Source organism: Pongo pygmaeus, chromosome 1 (genome assembly GCF_028885625.2).
Source record: "Pongo pygmaeus isolate AG05252 chromosome 1, NHGRI_mPonPyg2-v2.0_pri, whole genome shotgun sequence".
Taxonomy (NCBI): domain Eukaryota; kingdom Metazoa; phylum Chordata; class Mammalia; order Primates; family Hominidae; genus Pongo; species Pongo pygmaeus.
In genome coordinates this window covers 15,604,810-15,624,101 of record NC_072373.2, presented here as the reverse complement: position 1 = coordinate 15,624,101, position 19,292 = coordinate 15,604,810, and the positions used below count along the sequence as shown (strand labels likewise).

The window sequence follows — 19,292 nt, the reverse complement described above, 5'->3', positions numbered from 1 at the left end:
TCTATTCTATGCCTGTCCCACCATTGTATTTTGGAAGCCCTTTGACTTGTTTAATTTCACAGGCTCACAGCTGGAGGGGAAATTGCCTCAGAATGAATCATACCTTGCGTCTCACCCATATATGATGTAGATGCTGTTTAAATGAGACTTTGGACTACAGACCTTCAAGTAGATATTGGAATGAGTTAAGACTTTTGGAACCATTGGAATGGACTGAATGCGTTTTGCATGTGAGAAGGACATGAAGTTTTGGGATGCCAGGGGTAGAATGTTATGGTCTGAGTGTTTGTGTCTCTCCCAAATTTATACGTTGAAATCCTAACCCCCACCCTCTCAAGATGATGGTGTCAGGAGGTAGAGCCTTTGGGAGGTGATTAGGTTATGAGGGTGGAGGCCTCGTAAATGAGACTCGTGCCTTTATAAAAGAAACATAAGAGGGACTCCTTCCTCCTTCTGCCTTGTGAGATTAGAGTGAGAAGGCTATGAGGAAACAGCCCTCACCAGACACTGAATCTGCTGGTGCCTTGATCTGAGACTTCCCAGCCACTAAAACTGTGAGAAATACATTTCTATTGTTTATAAGCCACCCAGCCTGTGGTATTCTTTTGTAGCAGCTTGAACAGAATAAGATACCCTTGGATGAGGAGCAACTGAGGTAACATCTGGAAAAAAAAAAAAAAACTGCTCCAATGCCAAAAGCATACTAGACAGCTCTTTAACTTATGCTTGGTAGTTCTTTCTCATCATTTTCAGTTAATCGTAAAGCATTCTACTTTTGTGGATTTCAAGTCCCTAGGAAAGGACACTGAAGGAAACAACAGCTTTGTGAGACCATCAGTAATTGTAATATTGACATCTCTGCTTTCAAATGGGTTACAGGATTAAACAAGTGTCATCCAAAGGACCACCAGGATGGCTAGATAACAGAAAAGAGTGTTTCACTGGCAATACTGGTTTACACACCTGGAAGAGAGAGTCTCTGGTGTGAACTGAAAATGCTATCTCTGAAGAACAAAGAGAAGGTTAGAGGTTTTATAAAAAGGAGAAATGTTGCATATTGCTATTTGAGAAGGTTCATTGGCACCAGTAAGGTTTTGAGGAGCTGGCAAGCTTCAACTGGTAAGTGAGGGTGGTGCGTAAACCCGGTCTGAGAGTTGCAGCAGGTCATCTCAGTAGTCGTTAGACAAAACTGGTTTCAGGTTACTGCAGGCAGTGTCAGCTGCCAGGCCTGCAGAAAATTATGTTTTTTGGAGCAATGTTCTTTACCCTGAGTGCTTTTTCCCCTTGGCTTATTGATTCTGTCTTTGTTGAGTATGACAAGAATGACTCAGTTCATGTGATCAGCTTTCACACAAGGGTGACAAAGCTTCAATTATTTATTTCTTTATTATTTATTTATTTAATTTGGGACAGAGTCTCTCTTGTCATCTAGGCTGGAGTGCAGTGGTGCACGATCATGGCTCACTGCAGCCTCAACCTCCCAGCCTCAAGTGATCCTCCCACCTCAGCCTCCTAAATAGCTGGGGCTACTGGCACAAGCCACCATGCCCAGGTAATTTATTTAGTTTTTGTATAGACAGAGCTCACTACGTTGACTAGGGTGGTCTTGAACTCCTGGACTCAAGCAATCCTCTCACCTCAGTCTCCCAAAGTGCTGGGATTACAGGTGTGAGTCACCATGCCCAGCCCAAAGCTTCATTTTAAGTCTCTTTTATTTACCTTTTTTTGGTCCTAGTCATAACACATTATAAGTATACTCTGTTAGAGAATTAGATAGCATGTTGTTTTTTAAGTCTTTTCTAATTAACCTGTTCATGTAATTTAGTAAGAAAATATTAAAGGGGAATCTTTCCCGAGAGATGGCCAGTACTGAGTAAGAAGCCCATTTGGTTTGTTTCTGGGAGGATGAGCAGTGAGGATGAGTGAGGATGAGTTTATTTTAGCTTTGGTGAGAGGGGGACAAATCCACCTTTTCACAAGAGCTGCTTTCTCAAAGCTTTTTGTCCCCCTTCATCCGCAACCCCTGCAACCAAGGCAGTGTCAGTAAATTTTGGGATGGAAAAGCCTTAGGTAGGATTCTTATGTTTTTGAAATGTGACTGCTTGGAATTGGGGGAAAGCTGTACTAAAATTGTGAAGCAATGTGTTTATTACCCACATCCAGTAGTAGGTCATGTTCCTGTGCTACCTTGATCTGCCCACAGTAACCTAGCAAGACATCAAATCACAGTGTGCAGTAGATGGTACCGTTGAACAAGGCAAGCCATATTGTCTGCAGGGATCTGGGATGATAAAGAGATTATTACAGAATTTATTTTCATAAGGAACTGTGTAATTACGATGATTAGCGAAAGAAAGAAAGAGAGAAAGAAAGAAAAAAGAAAGAAAAGAAAGAAAAAGAAAGAAAGAGAAGAAAGAAAAGAAAGAAAGAGAGAAAGAAAGAGAGAGAGAAAGAGACAGCCTGGTCTGTTACCTATGCTGTCCTACTATAGCATTTAATATCTCACTGAAAATTTTACTAAGTTATAACTTAAAAGTGTTAACTTTTTTTTTTTTTTTTTATCACTTTGACAAACTTAGCCTCCTACAGCAGAAGGTGACGGATCAAAAGCTGGACTGTCAACCAGGTACTCACCAGCTTAGAGAGAATGGAGAAAAGGAGTATAAAGAATTTGCATAATTGTATGTGACATACATGTTTCTTTTGAAATTTCAGTTTTAGGAAGCAAGGCCTGATGAGATGATCTTCATTTGTGAGAGTATGCAGAGGGTGATGTGAAAAGACATGGCAGGGATCCATATTTTTAAAATGGATGGAAAAATAGTTCTAAAAATATGAAAAAATAAGGACAAATAATCATAATTTAAATTCTCAAGCTAAGAAAGTTTCAACACATTTCAAAGTTAAATTGTAAACAGTGTTAGGGAAAAGAAAACATATAGAAATGGGACAACAGGGATCCATTAGAGTTGGATATCGTTCATTTACTAGTTTGAGGGGCAAAATAAATAATTATATGTGTTTTAAAATCATAGAGAATGAACCCTGAAAATGTTTAATGCTTAGAAAAGAAAGCATGTATAATAGAAATTTTAATTTGGCCAAATTGCTTACTTTAAAATTAGAAAATTCGATTTTTTGATTGCATAATTTTGGACACATAATTAATAAGCAGGTAGATTAAAAGGAAAAACTACATATTAAGCAAGTATCATCTAACAAAAACAGTTCCTTATATAAAAGACTGTGTGCTAACTCCCAGATGCCAAGAGAGGAAATGAGACTACATGAGACTACAGTCAAGCGTCACCTGACGAGGGGGATACGTTCTGAGAAATGCATCCTTAGGTGTTTATGTCATTGCGTGAACAACATAGAGTGTACACACCTGAATGCTATAGCATATTGCTCTAGGTTACCAACTTGTATATCATGTTACCATACTGAAGACCGTAGGCAAGTGTAACACATGGTATTTGAGTATCTAAATATATCCAAACCTAGAAATGATACAGTAAAAATACAGTATAAAAGATTTTTTTAAATGGGACACCTCTATGAGACACTTAGCATGAATGGGGCTTGCAGGAATTGAAGTTGCTCTGGGTGAGTGAGTAAGTAGTGAGTGAATGTGATGGCCTCGGAGATTACTGTTCACTACTGTAGACTTTCTAAACACTGGACACTTAGGCTAAGTTCAATTATTTAAAATTGTTTTCTTTCTTCAGTTTATTTTCTTTCTTTAATTTATTATGTTATCTTAGCTTTTGTCATTTGTTTACTTTATAAACTTTTTAATGTTTTTAATTTTGATTCTTTCGTGATAACGTTTAACTTAAAACACGAACATGTTATACTGCTGTACAAAAATATTTCCTTTATATTCTTATTTGGTAAGCTTTATTTTTAAAATTTTCAGTTTTTTTTACTTTTTAAATTTTTTTGTTAAAAACTAAGACACGAACGCACACACTATCCTAGGCCTACACAGGGTCAGGATCTTCCACCTGCACATCTGTCCCACTGGAAGGTCTTCAGGGGCAGTAACACGCATGGAGCTGTCATTTCCTATGATAAAAATGCTTTCTTCTGAATTCCTCCTGAAGGACTTTCCCGAAGCTGGTTTACATTTGACATTTTTTTATTTTAAATATTTTTTATTAAAAAAGTGTTAAATGTAAACCAGTTTCAGGCAAGTCCTGTAGAAGGAATACAATCTAAAATAATGGTAAAAATTAGTAAAAAATTTTAACTATATAAACCAGTAGCAGTCATTTATTATCATTATCAATATATACATACATACACTATAATCATATGTGCTATACTTTTATGCAAATAGCAGCGCAGGAGGTTTGTTTACACCAGCATTACCACAGACACTTGGGTAATGCATCGCCTTATGAAGTTACCATGGCTACGACATTGCTAGGTGATGGGAGTTTTTCAGGTCCGGTATAATCTGATGGGACCACTGTCATATATGTGGCCCGTTATTGACAGAAACATCATTATGTGGTACATTGACTATACTGCCGGCAAGCTCCTATTTAAGTAAACAAACACAATAAACACAAACAAACATGAGAAGTCCAGAAGAAAGGCCAAGGATGATAAGAGAACCTTCTTAGGAAAAGGAAGCTACATCAGGTCAAGGGGCCAGTTCTCAGCTGGAAGACACAGTACTGCACACTGCAGCCAGATGAGTGCCATTTGAACATACACCGCACAGGCACCGTGTGTGTACCCCCTGGGAAGGGCCTCTGCCAGGAGCTAGTGGGTTGTTAGAGCTTTAGGGGAGTTATTTTTAACTTTCTGCTAATAAGCTCTATTTTGAGCCAAAAATTTGTGTAGTGCATAAGGCTAGCAAAGAATATCAGAGATTGTATGGCCCATTCTGTTACATTCTTCTTACCAGTGACTCAGAGGACCTGGCTAGGCTGTCTTTGACTTGTTTCTAACAGTGAAGAATTGGAAACACTCTAAATGTCCTTCCGTTGGGGGGTGGATAAAATAAGTTATGGTGCTAGTATAGAGTAGAATATTGTGTTTAAAGAACAAGGAGCTTTTCATGTTTCAAGATGGAGCCATCTCCAGGATATACTGTTAAAAGAAAACTCCTAACAGTAACCTCTGGACAGAACTAGAATTGAAGAGGACATGAGTAGTCAAGGGGACATTTGCTGCATCAGTGTTGTTTGAATATTTTACAATGAAAATATACTTATGTACTGAGTAATTTATAATCATAATGTACAATTTTGATTTCTACTTTTACCTGATATTTGTGTTAATGTCTTTAGAATGTAACTCATTCTTTGGGCTGTTGGACATCCTATCTCACTTAGCTGGTATCTCTGCAGTTAGATATTTATTTATAAACAGGGATTCCTTGAGAGTTATCATTTACATTAAATAGTTAAATAGGAAGATAAGTATTTTATTGGAATTTAGTTTATGCTTATATCACTAATATTAATTATTGCCACAGAAACTCTACTTTTCAAGGTCACCACTAATTTGTTATGTTTCATGTTTGTTTGTCACAATTTAGGGACAGTCTTCATTGATGAACCTACTATTTACCATAGAAGTTCATCTATGTGGCTCCAAACTCTATTTCAAGAATATGAAAGGCATGTAGGTTATGCCTACATTCTCAGACCCTTGATAGGTGTTTTGTTGACCCACCTCCTGATATCTGTGGAGTTACCCTAGGCTCCACCTTCCACCAACCAGTTCTGTGTGTGAGCTGCACCGTCCTTTGTTCATTACTAAACGTTGTTTTTACTCTCTCCTGTCCTCTCATTTCAGTCTCACTATCTTAGAATCAGCTTCATGGAACCACAGGAAAGACATCATTGTTCTTCTTTTGCAGGTAGCCAGTAACACCACCCTCTCACTGAGAGCACCTAAGAAATAATGTTAGGACTTGAGTTGACTTTTGATGCGTCCGTGTGCTTTGTGTCATATAATATATCAGGAGTGGTAGAGTGCAAAGATTATGGGCTCAACTTGTTATTTGTATGACTTTGAGCAAATTGTCTAAACTCTCAAATACTCAGGTCTTTTTATTTATAGAGTAGAAATAGCAACTCTAGGATTTGGAAATTGTTATGAAGGTTCACAATTCTGCATACACTACAGCTTATACACATATGGCAAGTAGCAAGGTGTGGCTGTTTTTATTGAGTGTTTTGAGCCCGTTTTCCTCCTTTCCAGAACCTATCTCCTAAGACTGATGGATGCATGATGAGTTCCCCTTGCCTAAGTTATATTTCTAATTGTTCTTTCACTGCGCTGCCATTTTTAGTGGAAACTTCATTGCAAAAAGTGCAAGGTTCTCATCTGTGGCACTTGAGTTGTTTGCTGGCTCCTCTAGCTTTTAAGTGTGGTGTATTAATTTAGTCCCTCTCTCAGATGTCCACTGTAAGGTAAAGAATTGATGCCATGTCCCAACTAGGAATGCCATTGCCTCTCTGTCTTTGCTTGTTAACAAGAAACCATTCATGAATGAGTAGAAACAACAATAAGTGTTTAGAAAAGTATTAAATGAATGAGGCAGTAAAAAGTGATCCCAAGAAAATCCTAGACCACTTGCACCTGCCATGACTTGTTACTTCTGTGACCTCTTACCATCTGTGCCTCCTTGGTCACGTGTATTGACTGTAGCCCACTTTCATTCTGTCAGCACTTCTCTTCAGTCTATTTAGAGCTCCCTTGAGCCTTCTCTCTCTGGCAAACTTCTTTTTATAACATAAGCAAAATAACGGAAGATGTACATCCCTTGTTGTGTGCATGGCATGGATAGGAAGGATGAGCAGAGTTTATCCATGAAAAGTATGGCTGTCCAAAAAGGGAATTATGAAGACCTGTTGTATGCAAGATATCTTGAAGTTAACTTTTTAAAAATATGAAACAACTTATTTCCAGCAAAGTGCAAAATGAAAATCACAGAAAAAGTCAACCTGACATGAAGCTTATTCATCACTGTGCAATGAGTTTCACCATACAGTGAGTTTCTGACCCACATGACACTGAAGTCACTAACAGCACTGGTGTTACGGGTTCACTGTAGGTTGTACAGCACTGTGTTTGGGGATCCTGGAGAAATTTAAAGTAGGAGAGGATGTGGTCTACCCTTCAGGGCCACACAGTCCAGTGGGAAAGAAGTAATTAATAAGGTGAAGTCCAGGACTGCAAAGTAAATTCTGTTTTACAGAAGGGGAAACATTGCGACTGATTTCAGTATTTCTGCTGAGGTGGGGAGGCTGAGGTTCTTCTTTTGTTTCTTCTTCTTCTTCTTCCTCCGCCGCCTCGTCCTCCTCCTCCTCCTCCTCCTCCTCCTTCTTCTTTTTGCATGTATCAAGCTAACTTAATGGAGAATGTATACATTGTTCCATATCATACTAAATAATGCAAATAAGTGATACTGTTACAGACTCAGGGTCACAACGTGGTGCCATTGTAAGCTACACCTTTCTCAAAAGCATCTGGTGTATGTGAAGAAGTTGCATATCGGTGACTTGCTCTGATGTATTCAATAGGAGTCCACAAAGGTTCTCTGTCTTGGCCCTCATTAAGGAGCATTTAAATACCAGAAAAATCTAGCAAAGCATAGCCCCTGATTGGATATTAGCCAGCATAGTGTCAGGGCTGTTGTAATTAGAGTAGCCAGATGGGAAGGCAAATTTAGTAGGAGACTGTCATCATTACAACTACCCATTATACGTATACTCATACATGCCTCACAGGTGCAAGCTCATAACAGGAAACCCAGCAGTTGTGGAGTAGGAGGCTAGAATATAAGAACATTAGTGAGTGAGAGCTTTGTCTCAGGATTGTAACTAATTTTGAGGTCAGTTTTTTCAGCAGTCTTTGTTATGTTCAATCTTTTGATTCCAAAAATTATGTGATGACTGGTCTTAGAAAAATTTAACACAAGTAACCCTGGTCTATTAATATTTTGCTAAATTCTTTGTGGTTTGTAATGGAGTTAAATATGATTATAAGATTTAAAAATATGAGTTTTGCTTCATGATTTATCTGAAGGTTCAATTGACTGGACTTGAGTAAATTATTCACCACTTCATTAAAATTCAATAGGACTGAAAGTTTCCATCAGATGCATTAAGCCATCTACTGCAAACCAAGCGCTGTGTTGTAGTTGGTGCAGAGGGTGGTTTACTCAATGTGGCCTGTGCTAAGTGTATGGAATGCAAATGAGATGTAAATTTTATATTTTACTTTCCATTACCAAAAAATTATTTATGTACACATCAGGAGAGGAAAATGACTTTCAGTAAGGATCTGCATGGTGGTGATTTTTAATTTCTTAGTGGGAATATATAATATTTTTACAGTAATAGCATAAAAATGCCATTACTGCAGAGAGAGGTCTTAGAGCCTTATAATGATTATCTTTATTGCTTGGAGATAACATTTTAGTAAATGAGATTTAGTTAACATTCTAATGAAAAGAGCTATCATAATTTGAGAGAAAATTCCTAAGCTAAAATATTTTTAAACTAGAAGTTTGTTTACTTTTTTTTCTCTACTAGAACCTAAATTATATAATTTATTGCAACAGATGGTATGGAAAATTTGGATTGTGTGTTACACTTTTAGTAAAGCTGATTTATAAAAATTTATAAAAAGGCTACCAAGAAAAGTAATAAAATCATAGACTTAAAGGCCTTCGTGGAGTCCAACTGACTCAGCTGATCTTATGTTTTCTCGACAAAATCAGTGCCAAAGCTAAATTCATCTCTTGCAGTTTGTTTGACCTTCCAGTCGTGTGAACACTATTATTAATATCTCCTAACACTTTCAGTCACAAGCTGGTAACTACATTTGTGAATTGCTTTCCAGTTGGCTTTTTTTTGGGGGGGTGGGGGTGGTGGACAGAGTCTCGCTGTGTCACCCAGGCTGCAGTGCAATGGCACGATCTCAGCTCACTGCAAGCTCCGCCTCACGGGTGCAAACAATTCTCCTGTCTCAGCCCCCCAAGTAGCTGGGATTACAGGTGCCCGCCACCATGCCTGGCTAATTTTTGTATTTTTAGTAGAGACGGGGTTTCACCATGTTGGCCAGGCTAGTCTCGAACTCCTGACCTCGTGATCTGCCCACCTCGGCCTCCCAAAGTCCTGGGATTATAGGGATGAGCCACCGTGCCCGGCCTTCAGTTGGCTTTTTTATGGTTAAATAAAGTTCCATTTTTCAGATTCTATTTCCAGATCTCTGCAATCGTCGGAACATCCCTCCTTGGTGCCTCGCTGAAGTTGTAGCTCCCATTAGTTCAGGTGGTTCTGTGATATCAGCTGCTTTCCTCAGAACAAGTCTCATTCTTCCTTCACATATTTTTTTTCTCAAAATGAAACATTCAAAAGCTCTTGCTTCCATATGTAGCATGAACATTATTTGGCACCATCCTTCATGTTATTCTGAAGGCACTCTCCAACTTGCCCATTTCCCTCTTTCAATATCATGCCCAAAATTAGTCACCGCATTCCAGGAGCAGTTGGGTGTGCAGGGACCAGATGGATTCAGGAACCGACACTCAGAACAAGAGTAGTTCTTAACCATTTGAGGACGCGTACCCCTTGTGAGAATCAAAGCCCTGGAATCTCTCCACGGGAAAGTGGATGTACAATCTCAGAGGATTCCTGGGCCTTGCTGTAGTTCATTCATAAACTGTGAACCTTCTGGGACAGTGGGTCAAGAACCCTGCCTCTGCCATGGTGAGGCCATACATGGGAATAATCAAGGAAGCTTTTTAATAACCACATACACTTGTATAAGCCTTAGGTATAAGGCAGAGAATTTGGGAGATTTGCAACTAAGGAGTTTGTTTATTTTTAAGCTGAGTGTATTTTAGAGATCAGATTTTGAAACCACTTTTCAATCATAATCACCTATGTGGATTTTTCTCAGAATCCAATTTCATACAAAAAATGTATTTAGCTGGCTTTTTCCTGAATTGACTTGTTCAGACATGTTAGTTCTTTTAAGATGAAGCGCTCATGAGATTTTAAAAATAGCCACCAGGCCCCATGCCCAGCTGGGTTCTCTGTTGGCGTTGGTTGGATGAAGAGTCCCCTGATTAGCTTGATTTGGGAAAAACTTCAACCTGGTAGAAAGTAAAACAGACATGTGTTTCAACCACTGGTCCTAATGTAATTTTTTCAATGTGTGTGGAATTTATGACATCTTTGAAAATGCAGAAATGACAAGGGGGGGTGGGGGAAATGTGTCAGTTTATGAATGTGCCATTTAACCAGATAACTGGGCAAAATATTTTACAAGAAGTATTCTCATGAGCACCATCATGAGTCAGAGATAACCACGTCCGTGCGCATTTGTGCCTTTCCATAGTGTCACACTTTTACTGATGCTATTTCAGTCACAAAAGCCAGGAGCTGCATGGAATTCCAAGGAGGGAATTCTCCCTAGTACCTCCTGTTCACTCGGTAGTCAGAGCTGCAGGCGCACAAGCCACTTCACAAGTCAATTGTATTTGCAAACCATACATAATAGTATACTTAATCAATAGATAAGTGTTACAGATCAAACATTTCACAACAAACAAAGTAACATATAACATCAAGAGAAAAGGGACAAGAAGAAGGGTTAACAAACCAGTCCAGGGAGACTGGGAGAGCAACAAAGACCCAAAGAATCCCCTGGTCGGGGCCAGGCGAGTGGTCCACGGGTTTTGCAACGAAGAGTCTTCAGTGGGAGCAGAGCCTTCCCAGCAAATGCCAAGTGCTAATCACAGTTGACAGCAGGACAGTGTCAGTTGAGATGGCCATTTTGAGCTACCGATGTCCTGTTCTTTTTATGGCCACGGAGTCCTCTGGCAAGGACTGATAGTGACAGAATGTGCTTGTTTTTGCCCTTATCTGGTTGGATGCAGACTTTATTTATTAAGCATAACATCTTGTCCCTGTTGGCAAAGTGCCCTATGAAATGTAAGATGGAGTCTTTTTCTAAGATGGAGTTACTCATGTCAAGGGTGCTGTATACAAGTGCTTGATCCTGTGATATGGCATGCTTTAATCTTCATTTTTCTTCCTCTTTTTGATATTTCTGTCTTCATTGATTCTACTCCACCCTCTTACTGGACTCGTATTATCTTGGTTCTATTCACACACCTTTATTTGTCAGTCATTCCTGTTAGAACATTCTGAGTAGTTTGGGAGGTGAGTGTAGACTGAGGTTTAGACACTAATGAGGATTCCTGGGGAAAGTGAAGTGAAGGGGTGGAGGGGATAGACTGGCCCTGGTGAAGTGGGTAGCCTCGGATGAGTTTTTCCTGATGGTCTAAGATGGGTGTGGGCCTTAGCTCCTTAGCACATAGAACTTGTGTTTGAGCCTGATAGTGAGTTCAAGACCAGAGACCCTGATGTGTTGGAATTGCTGATTGGATTTTACAAAGAATGGTGGATTTTCAAACTTACGGTGACCACTGTTGAATTTTACTGGGACATGACAATTATGCTAGAGCCTCTAAAGTGGCAGACCTGAAGTCTTGCTGTTCTCTTTGGTTTGAGGGGAATAAGGGCAGATGATACGCATATATTGTTTAAAAATGTGTTTGCCACTTCATCTCTTCCTCTTCGCCTCAGTGACCTTGTTCTCCTTGCAGGTTATGGCCACACCGTGCCCTTGTCAGATGGGGGTAAGGCCTTCTGCATCATCTACTCCGTCATCGGCATTCCCTTCACCCTCCTGTTCCTGACAGCTGTGGTCCAGCGCATCACCGTGCACGTCACCCGCAGGCCGGTCCTCTACTTCCACATCCGCTGGGGCTTCTCCAAGCAGGTGGTGGCCATCGTCCACGCCGTGCTCCTTGGGTTTGTCACTGTGTCCTGCTTCTTCTTCATCCCAGCCGCTGTCTTCTCGGTCCTGGAGGATGACTGGAACTTCCTGGAATCCTTTTATTTTTGTTTTATTTCCCTGAGCACCATTGGCCTGGGGGATTATGTGCCTGGAGAAGGCTACAATCAAAAATTCAGAGAGCTCTATAAGATTGGGATCACGTGTGAGTATTACAGCTCCCTGGCTGCTCCTTCTGTCTCCATTTTTTTTTTTTGAGCCCAAGTCTCACTCTGTTGCCCAGGCTGGAGTGCATTGGCGCGATCTTGGCTCACTGCAACCTCCGCCTCCAGGTTCAAGGGATTCTCTGCCTCAGCCTTCCAAGTAGCTGGGCTTACAGGCTTCTGTCTCTATTTTGCCATTGCAAGCTCCACTTCACCTCCCAATGAGGGGTCATTCATAAAAGCACTGATTGCTTTCTTCTCATTGAGAAGTTTTCCGGATTTACCACCTTCTCAACCATTTCATTTTATGATTTCCCTCAAAACTCTTTATGCAAAAATCTTATTACTGAGTTATTTTTCGCAACACCTTAAAATTACAGATGAATTTCTTACTAATAATGTAGGCATTATAAATGACAGTGTAAAAATACATCATACAGAATGTACTTGATAACCAACTGTTAATTAAAAAAAAAAGATTGCTCTACTTTATTAAATATTTTAAGGCCAAGAAAACTAGGCCTCGGATAGAGCATGTTATCAATCATGTTCTTTAATTTACCAGAAAAGTTTTAAAAAAGCTGCTTACCTCATTTATCCATCTGGTCCTTTTTAGAAGAAGTTAGCCTCTATTAACTGTTTCCAGAATTCTGTGTGTGGAAAATAAAATGGGCATTCAAATTCAGATGGTCAGGGATTTATAATTTTTTAACAGTTTTCATTTTAAATTCAATGTAATATCATAGAAAACTTAACCATCCATTTTCAAGAAACTGTTCATTTCTGTATGAGCCTTCCTGTCCTGTTCAGGATGCACAGAGTTGCAGTTATAACGTACCTACTGTTTTCATTTCTGTCTTGCCTTCTTAAGAATTTTTCAATTTATGACTCGGCTCAGGTCACGTTTTCTAGGAAATCATAGTAGATACTCAAGCAGCCAGATGCTGTCTTGGCCCTGTCTTGTAATTCTTAACCCTACAAAATGCTTAGTTAAATTGTATGTATTTTGACATTTCCTTTAAACCATGGGCTCAGCCAAAACTAAGACTTTACTCATAAATCCCTAATGCTTTGAACAGTGCCTGGCTACCATACAAGTTCGATAGATTTTTTTTTTTTTTTTTTTTGCCAAATGGTTACTTAGGATAATTTTATGTTTCCTGTAGCTACCATAGGTATTATTTATTATTTTTGGAGCCCATATGGTATTCACCAGGTAGCAAAACCATAATCCAGTCATGCCTCTATTGCTCACTATTTAGCTTTCTTCTAATTCAGGGGTATTAAAAATGACACTGTAGAGAACTTCCATTTTTTTTTTTTTTTTTTTTGAGATGGAGTTTCATTCTTGTTGCCTAGGCTGGAGTGCAATGGCACGATCTCAGCTCACTGCAACCTCCGCCTCCCGGGTTCAAGTGATTCTCCTGCCTCAGCCTCCCAAATAGCTGGGATTACAGGCACCTGCCACCACACCCGGCTAATTTTTTGTATTTTTAGTAGAGACAGGGTTTCACCATGTTGGCCAGGCTAGTCGCAAACTCCTGACCTCATGATCTGCCCGCCTCAGCCTACCAAAGTGCTGGGATTACAGGCGTGAGCCACCACGCCCGGCCAAGAATATTTTTGTATATATACACATTTCCTCCTCTGATATTCTTCCAAGAAATGAGATTGCTGGTGCAAAGTGAATACGCCTTTTTGTGACTCATAGAACATAATGACCTGGTGCTTTCCAAATGTTGTTATGAGTTGACACATCACCAGCATTATCTGAGTGTGACAGTTTCAGCACTCCTGGGGTGGTGATGGCCGGTAGCATTAGAGGTGTTTTTTGTGTATGTGAGTTTAATAGCCAAATAAACATTATCTTAATTTTCTTTTCATATAATAGGTGATTGTTTTATTTTATTTTATTTTATTTTATTTTATTCTGTGACTTGGAAAGTAGAATGTTTCTGTTATTATGTTGCTAGCTACAATAATTTTCTCTTATATAAATTGTCTTCTTATAAATTTTGCCCAACCACTTCACTTCTTCAGTGTTTCATATAATACTAAATCCTTGCATAACATTTTATCACTTCTTACAATGTGGATCTTTTTTTAAAAAGCACTCTACATAGAATTAGTTTATGTTTTGAGCGTCAAGAACCTGAGTATCTAACAAATGAATGTTCCAAAGATATATTAGATGTGGGCAGGATAAAATACCCCTGTTTTTGTCTGAAACCCCATGGATATTTTTGTCAGCATTCAAGAGTTTGACAAAATAATTATAAAGGAGGCTGGGCACGGTGGCTCATGCCTGTAATCATAGTACTTTGGGAGACTAAGGCAGGCAGATCACTTGAGGCCAGGAGTTGGAGACCAACCTGGCCAATATGGTGAAACACCATCTCTACTAAAAATACAAAAATTAGCCGGAAATCACTTGAACCTGGGAGACGGAGGTTGCAGTAAGCCAACATCATGCCACTGTACTTCAGCTTAAGTGACAGAATGAGGCTCTGTCTCAAAAAATAGTAATAATAATAATAAAGGAAAAGACACAGATCCATCAATTAGTCTAACAATATCATTACTATTTTTAAAGTACAGGAGAGAACACTGAATGCATGATATTGTTTTTCAAAACCTATAGTCAGATTCTGAAGATACTAAAACTTTGTATTCTTGGGTTAATTAGTTTCCTTATTCCTGTTATGCTGCCAATTTTAGCTTCCCTACTTCATACATTTTCGAAAATCCTTCTCAAATGTTTTACCACTGGGACATAAAATCAGAATTTTTGTTATTCTTGGAGTTTTCATCTTCACATTTCTGTTCCTTTTTATGATTTTTTTTCTGAAAACTCATTTTTAAAATGATGGAAGGAATTTTAAATCACCATTTCCCATCACAGATTCCAAGCAATACATTTTACTTGAGTCAACAGTTATCCTTTATTTTCCCAGTAAGAAACAGGTAATGTTGGCCAGTGAATAGTCCACATGTCCAAAAACAACTGGGAGATAATGAAGAGCTTGGCTTTGTTGCTGGATTTAGGTGCAAGTGTAGATAGCCATGCACAAGGACCTATTTAATATCAACATACATTCTTAAATTTTTGATTTAGTTTAGTGTATTAGTCTGTTTTCACACTGCTGATAAAGACATACCCAAGACTGGACAATTTACAAAAGAAAGAGGTTTAATTGGACTTACAGTTCCATGTGGCTAGGGAAGCCTCACAATCATGGTGGAAGGCAAGGAGGAGGAAGTCACGTCTTACATGGATGGCAGCAGGCAAAGAGAGAGAGAGCGTGTGCAGGGGAAGTCCCCTTTTTAAAACCATCAGATCTCGTGAGACTTATTCACTATCATGAGAACAGCAGGGGAAAGACTTGCCCCCATGATTCAACTACCTCCCACCAGCTCCCTCCAACAACACATGGGAATTCAAGATGAGATTTGAGTGGGGACACAGCCAAACCATAGCATTTAGACTGCAATTTCTATTACTAAACTTTTATTCTGTAATAGAAATTCTAAGAGTATTGAGTGCTTAAAATGATATGAAGCTTTCTTCTGAGCACCCCATGATAAAACAAAAACTTTTCTAAAACATCACTGGCTTTTCGTGAGCCACTGATTATAAAGCAGAGGTGGCAAACCCTCCTTGCATAAAATATCACACTTGGGTAAGTGCAGTATGTTCTGTGTCTTTAATAATGCCACGTCAGCCCCAAGTATTTTTTTTTCTCAAAAATTGCAGCCTGTGATTCTAACTAATCCAAGTTCATAGGAGGTTAAATCATTCTTCATTATCTTTCACTCTTTAATAATGGGTAGTTCCTCTTTGAGCCATGAACTTAAAAACACTTCTAAAAATTAAGAAACTGGCAATGAGTTTATTCCTTAACAAACACTGTGTTGGCATGAGGTGGGGAGGTAAATCACTCGCTACTTGATTTATCCATGTTGAGATCACACTGAGACAGTGTCCTGTTTCTCACACAGGTTACCTGCTACTTGGCCTTATTGCCATGTTGGTAGTTCTGGAAACCTTCTGTGAACTCCATGAGCTGAAAAAATTCAGAAAAATGTTCTATGTGAAGAAGGACAAGGACGAGGATCAAGTGCACATCATAGAGCATGACCAGCTGTCCTTCTCCTCGATCACAGACCAGGCAGCTGGCATGAAAGAGGACCAGAAGCAAAATGAGCCTTTTGTGGCCACCCAGTCATCTGCCTGCATGGATGGCCCTGCAAACCATTGAGTGTAGGATTTGTTGCATTATCCTAGAGCACCAGGGTCAGGGTGCAAGAAAGAGGCTTAAGTATGTTCATTTTTATCAGAATGCAAAAGCAAAAATGATGTCACTTTAAGAAATAGCTACTGTTTGCAATGTCTTATTAAAAACAAACAAACAAACAAACAAACAAAAAACAAATGGAACAAAGAAGCTGTGACCCCAGCAGGATGTCTAATATGTGAGGAAATGGAATGTCCACCTAAAATTCATATGTGACAAAATTATCTAGACCTTACATAGGAGGAGAATACTTGAAGCAGTATGCTGCTGTGGTTAGAAGCAGATTTTATACTTTTAACTGGAAACTTTGGGGTTTGCATTTAAATCATTTAGCTGATGGCTAAATAGCAAAATTTGTATTTAGAAGCAAAAAAAAAAGCATAGAGATGTGTTTTATAAGTAGGTTTATGTGTACTGGTTTGCATGTACCCATCCAAAATGATTATTTTTGTAGAATCTAAGTTAAACTTACTATTTATAATGCATAGGTAACCATTAACTATGTACATATAAAGTATAAATATGTTTATATTCTGTACATATGGTTTAGGTCACCAGATCCCAGTGTACTTCTTAAACCAAGACTATAGATATTTTGTTTCTTTTGATTTCTCTTTATACTAAAGAATCCAGAGTTGCTACAATAAAATAAGGGGAATAATAAACTTGAGAGTGATTAACCATAGTATTCTGCTGCAATAAATGTTTCTACCCTCTTGCAATAGAATGGTGTCAGATGTCTAACATGTTTATAAACATTTTTTTGAATTGAACAAGTTATGAATAAGATTTATTAAAAGGTTAAGATAATTTGTTTTGAAAGTACATTGTGATTTGGAGCCACCTAGCACTAAAGCACAGAACTTAAACACAAATCCCTAAATGAACAGATTATGTTACATTAATCTGAGAATTTTAAATTTAGAAGCTAAAATGAATAAAAATCACAGCTGGTTGTAATCCTATGCTTTCATATATCAGAAGTGTGCCTCTATGTAGAATATATATATGTATATGTGTATATATACATGTGTGTGTGTATATACATATATATTTTATATATATATATATACTCCTTCATAGAAAACATAAAGGTCACATTTAGATGATGTACACAGGACACTATTAAGGATTTTAGAAAAGAAAATGAGAAAGCCCCTGTGTAATAATGAATGTCCACTGACCCCCGCAATGGAGCCTTACATCCCATGGGTAGCCACCCAGGAGCTGGTGGTTGAGGGGCTGGTAAAAATCAGTGCAAAATCAGCACCCTCTGATGAGCCAGCCAAGCACTCTGATCGTGGGCCAGTCTCCTGACAGTGGGTCACTCACTCAGTAACCTTCTACCTTCTGTACCATGTGCTGCCATGAGCAAATTATTACCAGCTGCAGGGCAAAGCAAAAGCTTCCCCTTTCCCTTCAGAAGGTTTGCTGAAAAATCAACTCACAAAAAGGCAGGTTAATGAGAAAAGGCATACACATTTATTACTACCGTGCACACAGAAAGAATTACAGAGTGATTGTCCAATATCTCAATGGGAGTTCAGATGCTTAAATATCTTACTGATTAGAGGACAGGGAGATGGAAAAATGTAGGTGATTTTAGGGGGATAGTATATGATTTTTAGAGGAATCCAAGTGTGCTGCCCTGTAAGCATATTCCTCCCTGCTGACCATGTCCCTGCAATGGAAGACTGCTGTCATGAGGCCAAATCATTGGTTAAGGGTAGAACAGAGAATCCTTGGAGAATAGAAGCATGCATCCTGCCATAACTGGATCTGCAACATTTCCGATGGTTACAAGGCTTGGTGTGGTGCAGAGTCCTGAGATGCTGATGAATATAAATCACAGAAGCTGGATTACACTTGGAGAGTGTTATTCTATTTTGTGCAATGCAGGAAAAAATAATGGCTAGTTTGCTACAGCTGCTTGGCTGTAACATGAGAGGGAAGTTCAAAGTCCAGAAAATGAGGAAGTACATGAAGAAAAACTTCTGAATCAGATGTGATTAATAAGTAATAGAGTGTAGTACTTAATTTTAGGAACTCGTTTGAATCCTCAGAGAACACATTAAACCTTAATGCCCTTCAAATTGTTGTTGTTAATGTGAAGGGCAAAGTAGAAAAGTAGGAGCAAGTTTTGCCTTGGCCCTCACCCCAGCAGGAAGGAAAGTAAGGGAGGATGTCTTCCCCAGGGTTTCTTTTTGTCTTTGGCCGATGATGCTGCCCTTTGGTCCCCAGGGAGAAGCGAGCTTGGTCACCCAGGAGGAGCTCTGGGTCAGCCTCTCAGAGAACAGAAATTCGGCTTGCTGCAGGCATGACAAGGAGGTGGAAGATGAACAGTGTAGCTAAGCCAGAACTGACCTTGGGAACCCTTTAGTTGGAGGCAAGAGAGTGGGAAGTTGGAGGTAAAAGTGACTACTAGAGGATTCTGGGTGCTGAGTACAAGCTGAACTCACTTGCTTAGCTTGAGCCTTCAAGATTGAGTTCCTAAGATGCCTGTGGAATGCTCTCAGGGTAGAACAGCAGCAGAAAGCCTTATCATTCCAGGACATGGTCCTGTGTGTGAACTTAAATGTGACACGTGTCTGGTAGGGATGTTGATTTCAAAGTAGCAGATACACTTCATGTGAGGAGAGAACAGAGAGTATCTCAGAGTGGGAGTTCCTAAGTCTCAGAAATCCAAGAGAAGAGAGACAAGGGATGGGAGTAGTCTCTAAATGAATCATGTAAAAGATTCCCAGGACAGATAAAGTTTAGCCCAGATCACTCCATTTATGACACTGGTTTCTTTCTATAGTAATCCTGCCACCAAGCTATTTTTAAAGTATTTGTTCAAAAGTTGAAGAAGACAAGTGGGAGAAAAAAGAAACATTTTCTGAAGACAGAAATTTGGTCTGACTTCAAAAAAAATCGAGTAATGTTTAGATTACTGACATGGGGTCACTTTTTTTCT

General features: G+C 39.1%; 1 protein-coding gene across 1 annotated transcript in view; it reads left to right on the top strand.

The window, feature by feature from the left end:
- KCNK1 (potassium two pore domain channel subfamily K member 1) overlaps positions 1 to 17,146 on the top strand; it is a 58,378-nt gene extending 41,232 nt beyond the window's left edge. The window contains exons 2-3 of the mRNA XM_054492467.2: positions 11,648 to 12,043; positions 16,041 to 17,146. Coding sequence (XP_054348442.1) covers positions 11,648 to 12,043; positions 16,041 to 16,300 — 656 coding nt within the window. The 3' untranslated portion in view covers positions 16,301 to 17,146. The remainder of the gene's footprint in view (positions 1 to 11,647; positions 12,044 to 16,040) is intronic.
- The last annotated feature ends 2,146 nt before the right edge of the window (positions 17,147 to 19,292 follow it).